The 21,862-nt window shown below is 46.4% G+C and overlaps 1 protein-coding gene across 1 annotated transcript in view; it reads right to left on the reverse strand.

The window, feature by feature from the left end:
• The window catches only part of LOC139392958 (exocyst complex component 4), a 224,487-nt gene that overhangs the window by 153,152 nt on the left and 49,473 nt on the right, over positions 1-21,862 (reverse strand). Inside the window, exons 7-8 of the mRNA XM_071141269.1 lie at positions 6,559-6,704; positions 5,265-5,353 (exon numbers count right to left, since the gene is read on the reverse strand). Coding sequence (XP_070997370.1) covers positions 5,265-5,353; positions 6,559-6,704 — 235 coding nt within the window. The remainder of the gene's footprint in view (positions 1-5,264; positions 5,354-6,558; positions 6,705-21,862) is intronic.

The following is a 21,862-nucleotide window of genomic DNA, read 5'->3' on the forward strand; positions in this document are numbered from 1 at the left end:
AATAGGAATTAAGGGAGAAAGCAACTCATTGTGTAACTCAACTCAAGGTGGACTACTGTGGAGAGTCAAGTATTTTGTTTGACAACAAGCCATTTTGAAATTCAAAAAGGGAAATATGGCAGACAGGGGGATAGAAACGCGGGAAACAGAGTTGCGGGTCTATTATGACCGTGTCTGGGTGGGAGGGGAGGTCATACGGTTCAGGAGCGGAGGCTGATATACAAACCTTTGTGTTTGGATCATGGTGTAGTTGTCATTTCAACACTGCCTGCCCTGGGGTAAGGTAATACAGCTCTGTTCTGTTGCTGCGCTGACTAAAACAACTCAAAAAGGTGTAGTCTAACAAAAAAACGTGGTTATTGAGAAATATCTTAGAAATGGCAATGATGACCACCCTGCTCGCTCTCTCCCAACCGGCACTTTGGAGGAGAAAATAAAAACAGGGAAGGAAATAGCAATTGCCTGCATTCAGGGCCATGATAACAAATCTGTACCTTGGAAGTGGTTTCCCTGTTTCCATCATTTATTCATGGAGTCGGGAGTGGATGGAATGAAAAGGTCTCTGTACTATGATTCTAGACTAGAAAGAGAGACCCTCTCAATATTATGATTCTAGACTAGAAAGAGAAAGCCTCTCTATATTATTATTCTAGACTAGAAAGAGAGAGCCTCTCTATATTATGATTCTAGACGAGAAAGAGAGAGCCTCTCTATATTATGATTCTAGACTAGAAAGCGAGAACCTCTCTATATTATGATTCTAGACCAGAAAGAGAAAGCCTCTACATATTATGATTCTAGACTAGAAAGCGAGAGCCTCTCTATATTATGATTCTAGACTAGAAAGCGAGAGCCTCTCTATATTATGATTCTAGACTAGAAAGCGAGAGCCTCTCTATATTATGATTCTATACCAGAAAGAGAAAGCCTCTCTATATTATGATTCTAGATGAGAAAGAGAGAGCCTCTCTATATTATGATTCTAGACTAGAAAGCGAGAGCCTTTCTATATTATGATTCTAGACCAGAAAGAGAGAGCCTCTTTGTTCAAAGAGCTAGCTAGAGGGAGATTAAACATACAGGGACATGTCTCCTGCCTTCCCTCTGTCTCTCACACAAAGGGACACACCGATACCCATCGATACAAACCCACACCCACCCAGCTGTGGGTCCATATGTAGCTATAATGAAGCCTTTAGATGAAGCTGTGGATTAATGGAAGCATATGCGGTGTGCTTTATTGGAGAGCCGATGTAATTAAGCTTCCTAAGCTCTGGGTGTGTGTTTGTAATGAGGGAGACGGAAGGGCCCCTTCACACACACACAGACACACACACACGCACGCACGAACACCCCTGAGAGACACTGTTTGTTAAGGATATGTAACAGAATGTACCATCTCCCTCAGGTAAAGAGACAAAGAACAAACAGTCCACCATCCACAGCTAGTAGTACTACACTCCTGTCACTGCAGAGTAGTACAGCCCTTAATTATCATGGGAAACACAGCTAGTAGTACTACACTCCTGTCACTGTAGAGAAGTACAGCCCTTAATTATCATGGGAAACACAGCGAGTAGTACTACACTCCTGTCACTGCAGAGTAGTACAGCCCTTAATTATCATGGGAAACACAGCTAGTAGTACTACACTCCTGTCACTGCAGAGAAGTACAGCCCTTAATTATCATGGGAAACACAGCTAGTAGTACTACACTCCTGTCACTGCAGAGTAGTACAGCCCTTAATTATCATGGGAAACACAGCGAGTAGTACTACACTCCTGTCACTGCAGAGTAGTACAGCCCCTAATTATCATGGGAAACACAGCTAGTAGTACTACACTCCTGTCACTGCAGAGTAGTACAGCCCTTAATTATCATGGGAAACACAGCTAGTAGTACTACACTCCTGTCACTGCAGAGTAGTACAGCCCTTATTTTTGTTTCATCAGACGAGAGGACATTTCTCCAAAAAGTATGATCTTTGTCCTCATATGCAGTTGCAAACCGTAGTCTGGCTTCTTTATGACAGTTTTGGAGCAGTGGCTTCTTCCTTGCTGAGCGGCCTGTCAGGTTATGTCGATATAGAACTCGTTTCACTGTGAATATAGATACTTTTGTACCTGTTTCCTCCAGCATCTTCACAAGGTCCTTTGCTGTTGTTCTGGGATTTATTTGCACTTCTCGCACCAAATTACGTTCATCTCTTGGAGACAGAACTTGTCTCCTTCCTGAGCGCTATGACAGCTGCGTGGTCCCATGGTGTTTATACTTGCGTACTATTGTTTGTACAGATGAATGTGGTACCTTGGGGTGTTTGGAAATTGCTCCCAAGGATGAACCAGACTTGTGGAGGTCTACAATTTTTCTGAGGTCTTAGCTAATTTCTTTTGATTTTCCCATGATGTCAAGCAAAGAGGCACTGAGTTTGAAGGTAGACCTTGACATACATCCACAGGAACACCTCCAATTGACTCAAATTATGTCAATTAGCCTATCAGAAGCTTCTAAAGCCATGACATCATTTTCTGGAATTTTCCAAGCTGTTTAAAGGTACAGTCCACTTAGTGTATGTATACTACTGACCCACTAGAATTGTGATACAGTGAATTATAAGTGAAATATTTAGCTAGCAACAGCAAGCTAGCTAAATAGGACAAATTAGCTAGCAAGTGCAAGCTAGCGAGCTAAATTGCCATAAATGTTTAATGCTTTTCGACCAGTCCCCAAATTAATATAATTGGTTCAGAGTTTGTTTTGATATTTTAACCTGCATGTCGTTATCGTGTTTGGTGTGGGGAGGACAAAATACATTTATACACGATGGCACACGATGGCACACGATGGCACACGATGGCACACGATGGCACACGCGCGCAGCCGGTTTGGGTTCTGTGTAAGTGTATGTAAACTTCCGACTTCAACTGTCGCAATCCACGGCCACGTGTCTGTAGGAGCTAACCTTTTTCGTGAACGGGGTGGTGTACCTAATAAACTGTGTAGATTTAGTTAGATTTGAGTATTGGATCTCTTAACATCACACTCCAACCAACTGAGCCAGCTGCACTATCAAACTGGCATCAGCCAATAGAGAAAGTGTACTGGTGATGGTTGACTGTGTGAATGGATTACTGTGTATTGAGGTGAGATCTTATGTCTAGTAGAGAAAATACTGCTCTCTTTAAGTGTTGGACAATCCCTTGGCCAGGCAACATCTCTCAATCTCTGTTCTACAGTCAGCTTCATTTAAAAAAGAGATTGACCGTTGTCTCAAAGTCTCTACATGTTTTTCTCAATATAATGTATTCCTTCAGAAATCACTGAATGGCTTCTACATACAGTGGTGTGATGATAACAATTACTTTTAACACCCCCTCCCTTCATCCAAGTCAATTTATTTAACTTTTCTAAATCATTTGATTCCTTGAATCTCTCCCTGTCATTCAGGTCCTTAGCAGTCTGCCCGAGCTAAGAACCCGAGCTTAGCATTGTGACAGCAGATGAGGAATCTCATCTTCGTTTGACGCTGCCAGGCATTCAACCACCGGCCCAAATACTGTTTTATTATCTTTGTGACATCTGAGCTACCGAGGGGTAAGGACAAAAGTTGGAGGCTATTTGGAACACATTTTTTAAAAGGAAATGTTAATCTGGACTTTTCGAACGGGGCGATCATTTTGTGTATGGAACCTGAATGCCAGGTTAGCGTTGACTGGCGTTTCCTATCAAAAATGAAATCATACCTCGAGGCCTGCGAGGGAGGGTCGTTGAGATGTTTCACCTGTTCAATGCTAAACAGGTGACACTTAGCATTGCTGTGACTCACCTTAAAGTTTGCTCGAAATGCAATCATGGAAATTGTGACATATGACCGATTATGCAGGATTTGAAAATAATTCTCTCTCGGAACCCCTCCTCCTTTCGACGACCTCTATCTCTCTTCCACCATGCCGCTCACTTCCATTTTACACACAGGCAATGTCTCGGAGGAACGGGGTTTGAAAAAAACGATGAAACAAGCAGGCAAACAGTGCTGTCAGGCGCCGCTGATTGAAACCACAAGGTCATCGCAGAGCGAGGGAGCAAGGGGAGAGAAACGAGAGACAGAAGAAAAGCTGTGGAACAGTGAGACTCTCCAGGGACTCACTCTCCAATCTCCCCCTCGCTGTCTGTCTGTGCGTGTGTGTCTGTGTGCGCGTGTGTACCTGGCGAGTGCAGGACTCTGTTATAGTGTTGAGCTTGAGGTGCAACACCTCAAGTTTTGGCACCTCCCTTGTTCTACTCCATCCCAGCTCTGTACCTCTCCACACTCCTCCCTCCCTCCCTCCCTCCCTTACCTCGTACCTCTCCACACTCCTCCCTCCCTTACCCTGTACCTCTCCACACTCCTCCCTCCCTCCCTCCCTTACCCTGTACCTCTCCACACTCCTCCCTCCCTCCCTCCCTCCCTTACCTTGTACCTCTCCACACTCCTCCCTCCCTCCTCCCTCCCTTACCTTGTACCTCTCCACACTCCTCCCTCCCTCCTCCCTCCCTTACCTTGTACCTCTCCACACTCCTCCCTCCCTCCCTCCCTTACCTTGTACCTCTCCACACTCCTCCCTCCCTCCTCCCTCCCTTACCTTGTACCTCTCCACACTCCTCCCTCCCTCCCTTACCTTGTACCTCTCCACACTCCTCCCTCCCTCCCTCCCTCCCTCCCTTACCTTGTACCTCTCCACACTCCTCCCTCCCTCCCTCCCTCCCTCCCTCCCTTACCTTGTACCTCTCCACACTCCTCCCTCCCTCCTCCCTCCCTTACCTTGTACCTCTCCACACTCCTCCCTCCCTCCTCCCTCCCTTACCTTGTACCTCTCCACACTCCTCCCTCCCTCCTCCCTCCCTTACCTTGTACCTCTCCACACTCCTCCCTCCCTCCTCCCTCCCTTACCTTGTACCTCTCCACACTCCTCCCTCCCTCCTCCCTCCCTTACCTTGTACCTCTCCACACTCCTCCCTCCCTCCCTCCCTCTCTTACCTTGTACCTCTCCACACTCCTCCCTCCCTCCTCCCTCCCTTACCTTGTACCTCTCCACACTCCTCCCTCCCTCCTCCCTCCCTTACCTTGTACCTCTCCACACTCCTCCCTCCCTCCTCCCCTTACCTTGTACCTCTCCACACTCCTCCCTCCCTCCCTCCCTCCCTTACCCTGTACCTCTCCACACTCCTCCCTCCCTCCCTCCCTCCCTCACCCTGTACCTCTCCACACTCCTCCCTCCCTTACCTTGTAGTTCTCCACTCTTGCTGTACAGCTCTCTCCGCTGTTCCCTCAGGTAGGCACTCATGCTGATGGCGTGAGACGATGACTCAAACCTGGAACAGAGAAACACACATTCACTCGAGCCTGGTCCCAGGTCTGTTTGTGCCGTCACTCTAGCCTGGTCCCAGATGTGTTTGTGCCGTCACTCTAGCCTGGTCACGGGTCTGTTGGGGCTGTCTCTCTAGCCTGGTCCCAGGTCTGTTTGTGCCGTCACTCTAGCCTGGTCCCAGGTCTGTTTGTGACGTCTCTCTAGCCTGGTCCCAGGTCTGTTTGTGCCGTCACTCTAGCCTGGTCCCAGGTTTGTTTGTGCAGTCACTCTAGCCTGGTCCCAGGTCTGTTTGTGCTGTCACTCGAGCCTGGTCCCAGATGTGTTTGGGCCGTCACTCTAGCCTGGTCACGGGTCTGTTGGGGCTGTCTCTCTAGCCTGGTCCCAGATGTGTTTGTGCCGTCACTCTAGCCTGGTCCCAGATGTGTTTGGGCCGTCACTCTAGCCTGGTCCCAGATGTGTTTGTGCCGTCACTCTAGCCTGGTCACGGGTCTGTTGGGGCTGTCTCTCTAGCCTGGTCCCAGGTCTGTTTGTGCCGTCACTCTAGCCTGGTCCCAGGTCTGTTTGTGACGTCTCTCTAGCCTGGTCCCAGATGTGTTTGTGCTGTCACTCTAGCCTGGTCCCACATCTGTTTGTGCCGTCACTCTAGCCTGTTCCCAGGTCTGTTTGTGACGTCTCTCTAGCCTGGTCCCAGGTCTGTTTGTGCCGTCTCTCTAGCCTGGTCCCAGGTCTGTTTCTGCTGTCTTGCCAACTCCTATGGTCATTGTCACGCCTTAGCCACACCGATCAGGGACTAGACTATTGTCACTCCTACTCAGAGACACAGTGCTCACACTACAGAGGTCAGCAGTTAACACCTGGAGAAACTACTACAGGTCTGCCTTGTGGTTGGGGTACATAACGTAAAATGGCTTTGGCTAAGTCTGTATGCTCCATGTGTAAAGTTGCATGGTTTTGAAATGGTTCCAGTTAGACACTGCAACAGCCTGAATCAGCACACTAATACTATAGACATCCCTACTGTACAGTAACTTGGTTCTGTTAGGGTTCTGAGGTGTAGGGGACATTTTCCCCTTTTCCTTGACTAAAAAGCACTTTCAAAGGACATTCTCCATCAAGTCAAGCATGTTTTATAGTACAGAAGTAGGCTTAATCTAGGTCTGGTAAAACAGTCCCTCAATGCTCAAGTGTTTTAGCCTGTCGGTGTCTTACTTGAAGAGGGACTGCTTGGCACGTTGGGGTTTCTTCTTGGCGAAGAAGGCTGCGAACTCGCTGCCGGTGCTGGCGTAGGTGAGCTGGGCAGAGGGCTCGGCAGCACTTCTAGTGTTCTTCACATCCAGGTAGTCCATCAACAGAACCTACAGAACATTGACATTTCAGTCATTTAGCAAAGGCTTGTGTACTTACTTAGATTTAGCAGACGCTCTGGGAGCGACTTCCAACAAATGCATTCCACTAAGTTACGTAAAACAATATATATTACATGTCATCAATGACAACTCACTGACAGAGGGATCAAGTTAGGATTCATGCAACGGAGTGGTGCTTCTACACCTGCATTGTTTGCTGTTTGGGGTTTTAGGCTGGGTTTCTGTAAAGCACTTTGAGATATCAGCTGATGTACGGAGGGCTATATAAATAAATTTGATTTGGAGTATAGAGCAACAGCCATCACTGTGAATGGTGACAATCTGGTCTAATCTACAATCCTCCCAAGAACACACCACACAACAGCCATCACTGTGAATGGTGACAGTCTGGTCTAATCTACGATCCTCCCAAGAACACACCACACAACAGCCATCACTGTGAATGGTGACAGTCTGGTCTAATCTACGATCCTCCCAAGAACACACCACACAACTAATGTACCTATTATAATGTCAGTCCATGTGTGTAATAGCATTATGTCATATAATACATTGAACATAAGGAATGATGTTGTCAGCAGAACAACGATCTATAACTGATTATGTCATCGAGGTTAATACAACAATCCACGAAAGAGTTCCGGCGAGTCATCAAAATATCTCATCCCCCATTTCTTAGTCCGTCTGCATATTTAAAACCCACTCCATCCTTGTCTCATCAACGCTCATAAATACCTTATACAGATCTAACAGCAGCCCCAGACTGACAGATGTTGAAGATGTCGGGTAAGGAAGTTAACTTTCCTGGTTGTCTTCTCCCAGTATCTCCCCATCTCTTTCTCTCTCTCCAGGACTACATATGTTCTAAATTAGCCTCCCATTCCTAATGGCTTCATCATTTAGCAGGGCCATTTAGCCCCTGTCGTTCTAATTCTGACCCACGTCGTGGCGGGGCGGCCCAAAGTGGGGCGAGAGTAATGGTGGAGCAGATGGAAACACAGTCGCCCTCTAATGATGTCATTACTGCTGGAGAAAAGACCCCCGTCACCACGGAGGAAAGACTTCAGCACACACACTAGTGTGAGCAAACTGGCATGGACACACAGACACCTACCGCCCCTCCCCTGACAACACACACACCTACCCAGCCCTCCCCTGACAACACAGACACCTACCCACCCCTCCCCTGACAACACAGACACCTACCCACCCCTCCCCTGACAACACACACACCTACCCACCCCTCCCCTGACAACACAGGCACCTACCCACCCCTCCCCTGACAACACACACACCTACCCACCCCTCCCCTGACAACACACACACCTACCCACCCCTCCCCTGACAACACACACACCTACCCACCCCTCCCCTGACAACACACACACCTACCCACCCCTCCCCTGACAACACACACACCTACCCACCCCTCCCCTGACAACACAGGCACCTACCCACCCCTCCCCTGACAACACAGGCACCTACCCACCCCTCCCCTGACAACACACACACCTACCCACCCCTCCCCTGACAACACACACACCTACCCACCCCTCCCCTGACAACACACACACCTACCCACCCCTCCCCTGACAACACACACACCTACCCACCCCTCCCCTGACAACACACACACCTACCCACCCCTCCCCTGACAACACACGCACCTACCCACCCCTCCCCTGACAACACAGGCACCTACCCACCCCTCCCCTGACAACACACGCACCTACCCACCCCTCCCCTGACAACACACGCACCTACCCAGCCCCTCCCCTGACAACAAACACGCCGACCCACTACACAGACACACACACCTACCCGCCCCACCCCTGACAACACACACACCTACCCGCCCCTCCCCTGACAACACACACACCTACCCAGCCCTCCCCTGACAACACAGGCACCTACCCACCCCTCCCCTGACAACACACACACCTACCCACCCCTCCCCTGACAACACACACACCTACCCGCCCCACCCCTGACAACAAACACGCCAACCCACTACACAGACACACACACCTACCCGCCCCACCCCTGACAACACACACACCTACCCGCCCCTCCCCTGACAACACACACACCTACCCAGCCCTCCCCTGACAACACACACACCTACCCGCCCCACCCCTGACAACACACACACCTACCCGCCCCTATCCTGACAACACACACACCTACCCAGCCCCTCCCCTGACAACACACACGCCGACCCACTACACAGACACACACACCTACCCAGCCCCTCCCCTGACAACACACACGCCGACCCACTACACAGACACACACACCTACCCAGCCCCTCCCCTGACAACACACACACCTATCCAGCCCCTCCCCTGACAACACACACGCCGACCCACTACACAGACACACTTTTTCCCTTCTCTCCCCCTCTGGAAGCCATCACTCAGGCCCCCCTGCCCTCTAGCGACACCGTGCAAGCCTAGCAGAGAGCGCTAATCCTGTCAGTGTATTAATTACTAATGACCATGTGATCTGCTGATGGAGCGCGGCCCACTACCTAACCCGGGAGACTTAATTAAATGCCGGCGTTAGGCTGATGAAGGGGCTCCGACCCTAATATATTGCATTAGAGGGAGTAAACTTGAAGCAATTAACCACACCAATAGGACCGACAGACGGCCAGAAGGAAGGAAGGAAGGAAGGAAGGAAGGAAGGAAGGAAGGAAGGAAGGAAGGAAGGAAGGAAGGGAGGAAGGAAGGAAGGAAGGAAGGAAGGAAGGAAGGAAGGAAGGAAGGAAGGAAGGAAGGAAGGAAGGAAGGAAGGAAGGAAGGACAGAGGGAGAGGGTATGAACAGGACAGATGAGAGAGGGGGAAATGAGAATAAGCGATATCCTCTGTGAGGTAAAGTTTGAAAGGAGATCAGATGGTGGTGGTTTCCCCTGACTTGCTAGGAGTATCACAGATTATTGTGAAATAGAGACATTTATTTTTGGAAATTCATGACAGGTACACAAACATTTGTTTACCTTTTCTTTATATATAGAGTGCATTTCAATCACAGATAAAAACAGCGGGTAACTTAAGACAGAAAGGACGGGTGGAAAGTTAGTCTGGGAGGACGGGTGGCCGTATAATGGGAGTGTCTAGCAGCCCAAACAAATCACGTTATGAACAACTTCCTACTTTTTAACTACTTAGCTAGCATGTTAGTTAAACCTAACCCTTTAATTACTTAGCTAGCATGTTACCTAACCCTAACCTTAACCCCTAGTCCAGCTAACGTTAGCTACCTAGCTAGCCTAGCTAACATTAGCTGACAAGCTAACTTAAGACAATAAATTAGGATTTGTGTAATGTACACAGATGTGTTATGTAGAAAGAAAATAATGTAATAATACACACAAAGTGCGTTATGAAGAAAATAAAATGAAATGACCTCTCTGAAGACGACAACAAATCAAATGTATGGAATGAGACTGGACAGACTTCTGCAAACAGACTGCTGCAAACTCCGGCTCAAAGCACAATGGATATAGAGGAGAGGAGAGGATCAGAATAGTATCAGTTATATCATAAATATGTGGTTGACAATGCCTCTGAAATGTCCATTTATGTGGCAAGAGTGGGGGTTATTATATGAATCCTTGCATTGAACATGCTATATTGCTGAGTCTGTAGGTGGGTGGCTTTTGTGAGGGTTTAAAAATATTTACTTCCACCTGATAAACTTGCCCATTGAAAATGTCAATAAAAAGTTACTGTGACAGAAATAATTGTGTAAATTGTGCAAAGTACTGACAGAAATATGTCAAGTTTAGCTGTGTAAGTTTTTGGCAGCTGAGCCCCTACAGCAGTGTCTTGGAAAACCCCTCCAACACTTTGCCAAAGTCTCTGTTGCCTAGGCAACGGGTGGACTGTCGCTCTACCGTGACTTGGTTATTTTACACTGAAACAACACCTCAACAGACAAGTGATACAATCACACTCAATACTTAACAACATTTTCACTAAATAGATAGGCTTTCAACTTACTCCGTAAAGTTCTGGAAATAAAAGTTAGCAAAATGAGAAGGAGTAAAGAGCAACCAACAGCTTCTCCAGGTTAATCCAGTCAAGACAGGCACTGTTACATGGGAAGATAAATAACGCTTTGGCTGCTACAAGTTATCTGGTCTTGGCTGTAGTGGAGTTGCCTTGGTTACTGCAACTGTTCCTCCCTCTACCTGCTCTGCCATTTCACTGGCCCTCCAAAATGTAAGGAACATTTCAAATAGCCGGATATCCCACAAAAATGTCAACTGTTCCTGATTTCGAACCCCCAACCCGAGTGCGTGTGCATGCGTGCATGTGTGTGTGCATAAATGCCCAGACGGGCGGTAGTTTTGATTGTTTGATGGTAACTGTGGTGTGTGTGTGTAGGAGAGAGGGGTTTTGGGCGTTAGGATCGAGGTGCGATACGGGCGCTCATGTGATTCAAATCACCTTTATTCCAGCAACAATAACATCTCATTCCAAACACCTTTCTCCTCAAACATATTCGGTATTATTACCATCAACTTTAAATGGCCAGGTAGACGCCTCATTACCCTAACAGACCTCACAGAGGCAAAGAGACAAGGATGGGAAGGTTGGCTGCTGCTCTCAATAGAGAAACGGAAATTAGGATTGGAGAGAGAGAAGAGGATGCTCGGGAGAGGAGAGGAGAGAATGCTCGGGAGAGCAGAGGAGAGAATGCTCGGGAGAGGAGAGGAGAGAATGCTCGGGAGAGGAGAGGAGAGAATGCTCGGGAGAGGAGAGGAGAGAATGCTCGGGAGAGCGGAGGAGAGAATGCTCGGGAGAGCAGAGGAGAGAATGCTCGGGAGAGCAGAGGAGAGAATGCTCGGGAGAGCAGAGGAGAGAATGCTCGGGAGAGCAGGGGAGAGAATGCTAGGGAGAACAGAGGAGAGAATGCTCGGGAGAGCAGAGGAGAGAATGCTCGGGAGAGCAGAGGAGAGAATGCTCGGGAGAGCAGAGGAGAGAATGCTCGGGAGAGCAGAGGAGAGAATGTTCGGGAGAGCAGAGGAGAGAATGTTCGGGAGAACAGAGGAGAGAATGCTCGGGAGAACAGAGGAGAGAATGCTCGGGAGAGCAGGGGAGAGAATGCTCGGGAGAGCAGAGGAGAGAATGCTCGGGAGAGCAGAGGAGAGAATGCTCGGGAGAGCAGAGGAGAGAATGCTCGGGAGAGCAGAGGAGAGAATGCTAGGGAGAACAGAGGAGAGAATGCTAGAGAGAGCAGAGGAGAGAATGCTAGAGAGAGCAGAGTAGAGAATGCTCAGGAGAGCAGAGTAGAGAATGCTCGGGAGAGCAGAGGAGAGAATGATAGAGAGAGCAGAGAATGATAGAGAGAGGAGAGAATGATAGAGAGAGCAGAGGAGAGAATGCTAGGGGAGAGGAGAGAATGCTAGGGGAGAGGAGAGAATGCTAGGGACAGGAGAGGAGAGAATGCTCGGGAGAACAGAGGAGAGAATGCTCGGGAGAGCAGGGGAGAGAATGCTCGGGAGAGCAGAGGAGAGAATGATAGAGAGAGCAGAGAATGATAGAGAGAGGAGAGGAGAGAATGATAGAGAGAGCAGAGGAGAGAATGCTAGAGAGAGCAGAGGAGATAATGCTCGGGAGAGCAGAGGAGAGAATGCTAGGGGAGAGGAGAGAATGCTAGGGGAGAGGAGAGAATGCTAGGGACAGGAGAGGAGAATGGTAGGGAGAGGAGGAGAGACCAGAGGGAGAAAGGGAGAGAGGAACAGAAAGGGAGAGAGAATGAGAGAGAATGAGAATGAGTTGCGAAGGCCTTGGTCACAAGCGACTTAGGGATGATGAACAACAAAATTATCACAGCTGTGGTACCTCAAGACTAACGCTATAACAGAGGCCAGAGCTTGCTAGTCTCACACATTCCCAGCACATAGGCCTACGCTCACAAAACACACACGAATGCACGCACACACTCTCACAAACATGCATACTCTATATGTAGCCTACACACACACACACACACACACACACACACACACCAAAGGTCCAGCGCACACCGAAGACAACAGCAACAAGGTGGAACAGAGACAAAGCGGAGCCTTGCTAACTACACCAACTAAACAAACAGCAGCGATGCACACAGATGCATATGAATGCCAACCAGAGCAGAGTGCACATCTCTGCTCCACATCAAACAACCGTAATGACTGTGAATGCAATTAATGCCCCTGAAAGCGTTTCTGAAAACAACAAAATAATGAATGCGTTTCATGGCTTGAATGCTATGCTAATGGCATAATGCTATGGATTTTATGCTCCCTCGGTACGACATAGAGCTAATCTTCGCTAATAACATCCTGTAGATTTAAAGCCCTGTTCATGCAGAATATCTAGTCTATGAAGATGTCCATAATGACACCACTTTTCAGTACTAGTTGCTGTGTTCAGATGGTATCTGCTGCTATTTCATTTGGTTTTGTTGTGTTCTGTTGTTCATCTTTTCTTCTCCCGTTTGTCTTTATTATTATTATTTAGAAAGAAATAAAAAATTAAAAAATGATTTTAAGTCTGGTTTTAAGTCTGGTTCATGTGACTGGAAGTCTACAGGTACAGTAGCATACGCTAGCATGCCGGAACACGTCCAATCACTGCGCTTCCAGTCTTCATGCTAACGCTATTTAGCATTGGCTCGTGACACTAGCTTTAACTTCCTTCATACTGCACCCAGAGAAATAAAAATGGTATCCACAAGTTCATCTGACTCTGGGCAAGTAGAAGAATGCAGCGCCTCATATAGATTTGCCTCAGATTTAGCAGTGCACTAATGTATCCTAGTTGTACCACTGACATACAGTAGCCAAGCAAACAAAGCCACGCATGTAGCCTAGTGACTGAAGTCCCGATGGATGGTACATGACAGTGTTCCATTATTGGAGGGTGGGAGCCGGGTCGGACTCTACTGACCCCTACCAAACAGGCGTCATGGTACGACCCCAGATTGGGCCAGCAGTAAAGAAATTAGATTGTCACCATTGGGGACTTGTACTGTGACCTTCACAGGGGTGACTGGCTGGCTGACGAACTCTTTGAAACCCCCATGGCTAGCTGCCACCCCAATCTGCAGGAGGAGAGATGAGATGTGAGGCCGCACTTCAAGAGAGGGATGCTTTAACACAGAGCAAATCAATATTCATGGCCGTGTACCAAGAAAGATCATTGGGAAATGGGTAGCGAATAAAGCCGCTGAGAAACTGCAAATCGCTCTTCACACCAGATAATAAACTGAGCCCGGAGTTCATGGATGGTGAGTGTTTGACACACACACTTCGATAACCGAGTGTTGGCCACCATTTTCATCTCCCCCACACAAAGACAACCACTATATTAGCCATTGTTCCTCTATACACTCGAGTGACTTGGGTCTGGTCCCAAAACTAAATCAGCCCGCTGGGCTGCAGTTAGTGCCTGTTCTCTCAGGAGAAAAGGCATTATGGACGTGTGCCACTGTCCTTCACTACCAGCAGCGAAGCCAACCTCCCAACCTGCGTTTCCTTTGTGCTGGGAGAGGAAGTGTGTGTGTCTTAATGAGCAGGATACACAAGGCTTTGTTGGGTCTAGTACAGTAGTCCCGAAGAATCAGTCTAATTAACCAACACAGCCCACTGAAGAGGTTCCAGGAGAATACCTGTGGTGGGATGGCTGAAGAGTTCATTAAAGGGATTCCAGGAGAATACCTGTGATGGGATGGCTGAGAAGTCCATTAAAGGGATTCCAGGAGAACACCTGTGATGGGATGGCTGAGAAGTCCATTAAAGGGATTCCAGGAGAATACCTGTGGTGGGATGGCTGAAGAGTTCATTAAAGGGATTCCAGGAGAACACCTGTGGTGGGATGGCTGAAGAGTTCATTAAAGGGATTCCAGGAGAACACCTGTGATGGGATGGCTGAGAAGTCCATTAAAGGGATTCCAGGAGAATACCTGTGGTGGGATGGCTGAAGAGTTCATTAAAGGGATTCCAGGAGAATACCTGTGATGGGATGGCTGAGAAGTCCATTAAAGGGATTCCAGGAGAATACCTGTGATGGGATGGCTGAGAAGTCCATTAAAGGGATTCCAGGAGAATACCTGTGGTGGGATGGCTGAAGAGTTCATTAAAGGGATTCCAGGAGAACACCGGTGGTGGGATGGCTGAGGAGTTCATTAAAGGGATTCCAGGAGAACACCTGTGGTGGGATGGCTGAAGAGTTCATTAAAGGGATTCCAGGAGAACACATGTGGTGGGATGGCTGAGGAGTCCATTAAAGGGATTCCAGGAGAATACCTGTGGTGGGATGGCTGAAGAGTTCATTAAAGTAAAATAAAGAAATAAACAGGACTCTGTGTCCTTTGACTTCCTTTCTGTCCATCAAAGTCGTCCAAAGAATTATCTCGGTAATCAATGAGCTCTTTGATTGTTTCGCTCTTCTGCTTTTCCCTCACGCCTTTTTGGAACTTTGTGAACTTTACTAGTGAAATACATTATTTTAGGAATGGAGTCCCCCTAGACACATGTTTTTGTTGAAAATGTATCAATTGATATCTCAGCTGGTGGCTTCGAGTGAAAGCCCCAAAAATTGCCTTGGGCATGAAAAGATTTCACTCCCTGACTTGACCTTCCAAAAACCTTCATTCAGAGAAAAGCTTTGTCCAGCTCTTTCCCCTCTGGACTGGACCACTGCGGACCTTCAAGGTGTCCCAACTGGACCGGACTACTTTTCATCATCCCTCTGAAGACTTTGACAAAGAAACATCGCTACAGGCAGCCTGTTGCATTTCCTTCCTCTTGTTGTCCTTGCTCTGTCCCAAAGCAGTTTGACAGTTTTTTGGACTGAAGAGACATAGAAAGAGGAAAAACATCAATAGCAAGTCTAAGCAAGCATGACCCTGGCAATGGGTCTACATGGATTCCATGCTCTTACACAAATGAACAATATGACTCTTCTGTATCGCAACACCTTGACCGTTGAGAGCCACACAAACACACCTGTACTCGCATACACACAATTCAGATAAGCAATGTTTGAAGGAGAACATGCTGTGCACCTACAGGAGAACGGGAAACTATAAAGCATACCGTCAGATTAGAATAATTAGCTTTAAAATCTCTCTTCTCTCAAACACAAAAGGAGGGGCGATGATGGAATTTCGACACAATCAATATACTAGCTTCACCGCGCCCCAGTAATATGTAAATATGACACATCGGGGGTGGATGGGTGGGGAAGAATTACAGTCAAATAGTGACATGTTGATTAAAGCGTTAGGAAAGAAACAACACAGCAATGTCTCTGCACATCATATTTAATTAAAACAGATCATTGTCGTCTGGCTGTTGTTTCCCTGGCAGTTCAATTTGCCTTGTTTTCACTTGGCTGACAAGTTGTGAGGAAGGCCTGCATATTTAACTCCCTCACATACTACTTTATATATTTCTATACTTCGAACATACGCTTCTCCTTTGTCTCGGCTAATCTCTGGCTGTGCTATGATTTATTCAGTGTGGTTTCGGCCCCAGACACAGGCTCTGAGTGTTCAATACTACAGCTGCAGAGTGTTCAGAGTGTTCACTACTACAGCTGCCATGTGTCATAGATTATCTTTCAGCTGGGCCAGGCTAGCCTGTGTTTTATATAGCATCGTCAAGTAGCCTAATAAAGTGTTAGATATTTCTAGACGTGTTCTGTAAGAACAGACAGACGACATCCATCCTTGATTTGCTAAATCGCACCTTAGCTCCAAAAGGTCCTCACCACTGCTCATTAAAAAGCATTAATCTGCACTCTGGGCACACAGCAGCGGCGGCTGGCGGATCAACTCGGTAGCCTCGCCGTCATGGAGACACCATGGCATCATAGCGGAATACTCAAGCGCTAGGCTAATTAGAAAACTCAGACGCGTTGGACTATGTTGTCGCGAGGTCGAAGGTCAGGCCGTGCTGAGAGGGGGACCGTAACAAGCCATGCCAAATATAGGTCAAACATGGTCCCTATGGGTGACTGTGGTGAGGGATTCAGCAGGATCTTATGAGATAGGGTCTTATGAGATAGGGTCTTATGAGATAGGGTCTTTGGTCTCAGTCAGACCATATGGTCTTATATCATCTGATGGCAGGTGGAGTTTTTTTGTCCGTGTCTATTGAAAGATTTCTTGTTTTTTACCTAAATATTTTCTAAGCACATAATGCTGTTGCTTGCAACTGCTGTTCAGGTTCAAGGGAAAATCTGACAAAACTTGTCAAAGTGTTTAGATAAGTATGATTCTTGGCACGCTTGATGATTTGGTGAGAGGCAACCGTATCCAATGTGACTGGATCTAGTGGGATTATAGTGTATGTATGATACATTGAAAGATTCTGAGTGCCTCTAATTTCATAAGAGAAGTGCAGAAGACCTTGAGACGGTGTGATGGATAAATACAAAAGACTGATGTTCACAGAGAAAGGGAGGGAGGCATCAAGTGAAGTGGTGCAAGCTTGGAATATAGAAGCCTTATAACGTGGACTCACTGGCGTGAAAAATCAATACATTTATTCACACACTCTACCTCGGTGGAAAAGTGTGACAGCACAGACAACACTGTTCCACTCCCTTACTGACACCAATACTGAGAATTACCAGTCCCAATCAATATCTCATCCACACTTAAAGCACGCTGGGAAAGCACAGCCGGCATTTCCAAACAGTGCTACATGGCTCTTGGCTTTCAAAAAGCCCATGTTAACCTACTCCATACTGTGCCTTCCTGGAGCCAGTCGCTCAGTGGAATATGGGAAGTCTCAGCTCAGGCCGTGTAACTGTGTGCCCTCTCGTGTCTCTGTCAGATCCGGTGTCCGTCTCAGAGCATGCCAAGTGGAAAGGTCAACACGATTCCACACTTCTCAAAGTGGAGGGAAAAAACAAATCATCTAGAGGCTTCCATTTATAGGCTAGCCTATCAAATGAGTGTGTAGCTAGAAGGTGGAGAGAAGAGAGGGGGAATAACAAGATACGCTGGAGAAACTGCCAACAAGATGGCTTCCGCTGGGCTAATATACACCTTACCAAGAGCCAACAACTTACCCCCATCTCTCCAAACACACCTTATCCGCTGTGAGAGATACTACAGAGCCTTCAGAAAGTATTCATAACCCTTGACTTATTCCACATTGTGTTGTGTTAGAGCCTGAATTCAAAATGAATAAAATGTGTTTTATTCTTCTCATCTACACACAGTACTCCATAATGACAAAGTGAAAACATGTTTATAGAATTGTTTGCTAATTTATTGAAAATGAAGTACAGAAACATCTCATTTACATAATTATTCACACCCCTGAGTCAATACATGTTAGAATCACCTTTGGTAGCAATTACAGCTGTGAGTCTCGCTTGGTAAGTCTCTAAGAGCTTTGCACACCAGGATTGCACAATATCTGCACATTTTTCTTTTTAAAATTCTCTAAGCTCTGTCAAGTTGGTTGTTGATCATTGCTAGACTGCCTTTTTCACGTCTTGCCATAGATTTTCATGACGATTTAAGTCAGACAATAACCTGGCCTTGTGTTTTAGCTTAGTCCTGCTGAAAGGTGAATTTGTTACCCATCGTCTGTAGAAAAACAGACAACCAGATTTTCCTCTAGGATATTGCCTGTGTTTAGCTCCATTCCGTTTCTTTTTGTCAGAAAAAAACCTCCCTACTCCTTCCTGATGACAAGCATACTCATAACATGATGCAGCGACAAACATGCTTAAAAATATGAAGAGTGGTATTCAGTGATGTGTTGGATTTGCCCCAAACATAACACTTCGTATTCAGAAATGAAGGTCATTTCTTTGCCACATTTTTTAGTTTCTCTTTAGCGCTTTATTGCAAACAGGATGCATGTTATGGAATATTTATATTCTGTACAGGCTTCCTCCTTTTCACTCTGTCATTTAGGTTAGTACTGTGGAGTAACTACAATGTTGTTGAGCCATCCTCAATTCTATAACATCCATTACACTCTGTAACTGTTTTAAAGTCACCATTGGCCTCATGGTCAAATCCCTGTGTGGTTTCCTTCCTTTCTGACAACTGAGTTAGGAAGGAGTCTGTATCTTTGTAGTGACTGGGTGTATTGAAATTAATAACTTCACCATGCTCAAACGGATATTCAATGTCTGCGTTTTTTGTTTTACCAATCTACCAATAGGTGCTCTTCTGTTGCGAGACATTGGAAAACCTCCCTGGTATTTGTCATTGAATCTGTGTTTGAAATTCACTGCTCAACTGAGGTACCATACAGATAATTCTATGTGTGGGGTACAGAGATGAGGTATTCATTCAAAAATCATGTTATTGCACACAGGGTGAGTGAGTCCATGCAACTTATTATGTGACTTTGTTGCTCCTGGACTTATTTAGACTTGCCATAACAAAGGGGTTGAATACTTCATTTTAATATTCACTCAAGACATTTCAGCTTTTCATTTTGAATTCATTTGTATATACTTAGACATTATGGGGTATTGTGTGTAGGCCAGTGACACAAAGCCGACATTTTGTCCATTCTAAATTCAGTCTGTAGCACAAATAAAAATGTGGAAAAAGTCACGGGGTGTCAATACTTTGTGAAGGCCCTGTAGCTAGACAAAGATGTTTGAGGGCAGAAGCTTAACTTCAGCAAACTAGTGCTGAGCGATTAACAAACATTTCGGGGGTGTTGTTATTAAACAACTAATTGACCGACGTCGGTTCAATTACTTGAATTCCAATAATATATATGTGGAACACTGGGCTGAAGACAGTTGTAGTTTTCATTTAGCAAATATTCAACCTAGTTCAGCGCAGAGTGGGGTAATTGACTACAATGAGCATCTCATCTTTATATACAGATCTCTGGACAGATTCACTTTTACGCATAATACGTTAGGTTAGATACACACAGACCACGTGAGAGAGGAATGAACACAACACAACGACGAGAGGGACAGAGACAGTTTGTGAAAGTATGCCTTATCTACTTCGTAGAACTAATACAATTATTTAGACAGCTCTGTAGCATGCTGAGGCAGCCTATCTAAATAGGACGGCTAAAGACAGCACAGTCTGGGGAACTGTCTAAATAGGACGGCTAAAGACAGTACAGTCTGGGGAACTGTCTAAACAGGACGGCTAAAGACAGTACAGTCTGGGGAACTGTCTAAATAGGATGGCTAAAGACAGTACACTCTGGGGAACTGTCTAAATAGGACGGCTAAAGACAGCACAGTCTGGGGAACTGTCTAAATAGGACGGCTAAAGACAGCACAGTCTGGGGAACTGTCTAAACAGGACGGCTAAAGACAGCACAGTCTGGGGAACTGTCTAAATAGGACGGCTAAAGACAGCACAGTCTGGGGAACTGTCTAAATAGGACGGCTAAAGACAGTACAGTCTGGGGAACTGTCTAAACAGGACGGCTAAAGACAGTACAGTCTTGGGAACTGTCTAAATAGGACGACTAAAGACAGTACAGTCTGGGGAACTGTCTAAATAGGACGGCTAAAGACAGTACAGTCTGGGGAACTGTCTAAATAGGACGGCTAAAGACAGTACAGTCTGGGGAACTGTCTAAACAGGACAGCTAAAGACAGTACAGTCTGGGGAACTGTCTAAACAGGACGACTAAAGACAGTACAGTCTGGGGAACTGTCTAAATAGGACGGCTAAAGACAGTACAGTCTGGGGAACTGTCTAAATAGGACAGCTAAAGACAGTACAGTCTTGGGAACTGTCTAAATAGGACGGCTAAAGACAGTACAGTCTTGGGAACTGTCTAAATAGGACGGCTAAAGACAGTACAGTCTGGGGAACTATCTAAACAGGACGGCTAAAGACAGCACAGTCTGGGGAACTGTCTAAATAGGACGGCTAAAGACAGCACAGTCTGGGGAACTGTCTAAATAGGATGGCTAAAGACAGTACAGTCTGGGGAACTGTCCAAACAGGACGGCTAAAGACAGTACAGTCTGGGGAACTATCTAAACAGGACGGCTAAAGACAGTACAGTCTGGGGAACTGTCTAAATAGGACGGCTAAAGACAGTACAGTCTGGGGTACTGTCTAAACAGGACGGCTAAAGACAGTACAGTCTGGGGAACTGTCTAAATAGGACGGCTAAAGACAGTACAGTCTGGGGAACTGTCTAAATAGGACGGCTAAAGACAGTACAGTCTGGGGAACTGTCCAAACAGGACGGCTAAAGACAGTACAGTCTGGGGAACTATCTAAACAGGACGGCTAAAGACAGTACAGTCTGGGGAACTGTCTAAATAGGACGGCTAAAGACAGTACAGTCTGGGGAACTGTCTAAATAGGAAGGCTAAAGACAGTACAGTTTGGGGAACTGTCTAAATAGGACGGCTAAAGACAGTACAGTCTGGGGAACTGTCTAAATAGGATGGCTAAAGACAGTACAGTCTGGGGAACTGTCTAAATAGGACGGCACAGTCTGGGGAACTGTCTAAATAGGACGGCTAAAGACAGTACAGTCTGGGGAACTGTCTAAATAGGACGGCTAAAGACAGCACAGTCTGGGGAACTGTCTAAACAGACTGTGCTATTAGCCGTCCTATTTAGACAGTTCCCAAGACTGTACTGTCTTTAGCCGTCCTATTTAGACAGTTCCCAAGACTGTACTGTCTTTAGCTGTCCTATTTAGACAGTTCCCCAGACTGTACTGTCTTTAGCCGTCCTATTTAGACAGTTCCCCAGACTGTACTGTCTTTAGTCGTCCTGTTTAGACAGTTCCCCAGACTGTACTGTCTTTAGCTGTCCTGTTTAGACAGTTCCCCAGACTGTACAGTCTTTAGCCGTCCTATTTAGACAGTTCCCCAGACTGTACTGTCTTTAGTCGTCCTATTTAGACAGTTCCCAAGACTGTACTGTCTTTAGCCGTCCTGTTTAGACAGTTCCCCAGACTGTACTGTCTTTAGCCGTCCTGACAGACACAATGGAATATTTTCAATGTTTTAGATATTGAATGTTCACTATTTTGGGCTTTGGAATTTCCATTAAAATGCTCTAAAATCAAAGTAATGTCATTATTTTATAATGCATTTAATGTTTAAAAATAATAATAATAATCGAACCAACCTCAAAAAGCACTAACCATTCAGCACTACAG

This window comes from Oncorhynchus clarkii, chromosome 33 (assembly GCF_045791955.1).
Source record: "Oncorhynchus clarkii lewisi isolate Uvic-CL-2024 chromosome 33, UVic_Ocla_1.0, whole genome shotgun sequence".
Taxonomy (NCBI): Eukaryota; Metazoa; Chordata; class Actinopteri; order Salmoniformes; family Salmonidae; genus Oncorhynchus; species Oncorhynchus clarkii.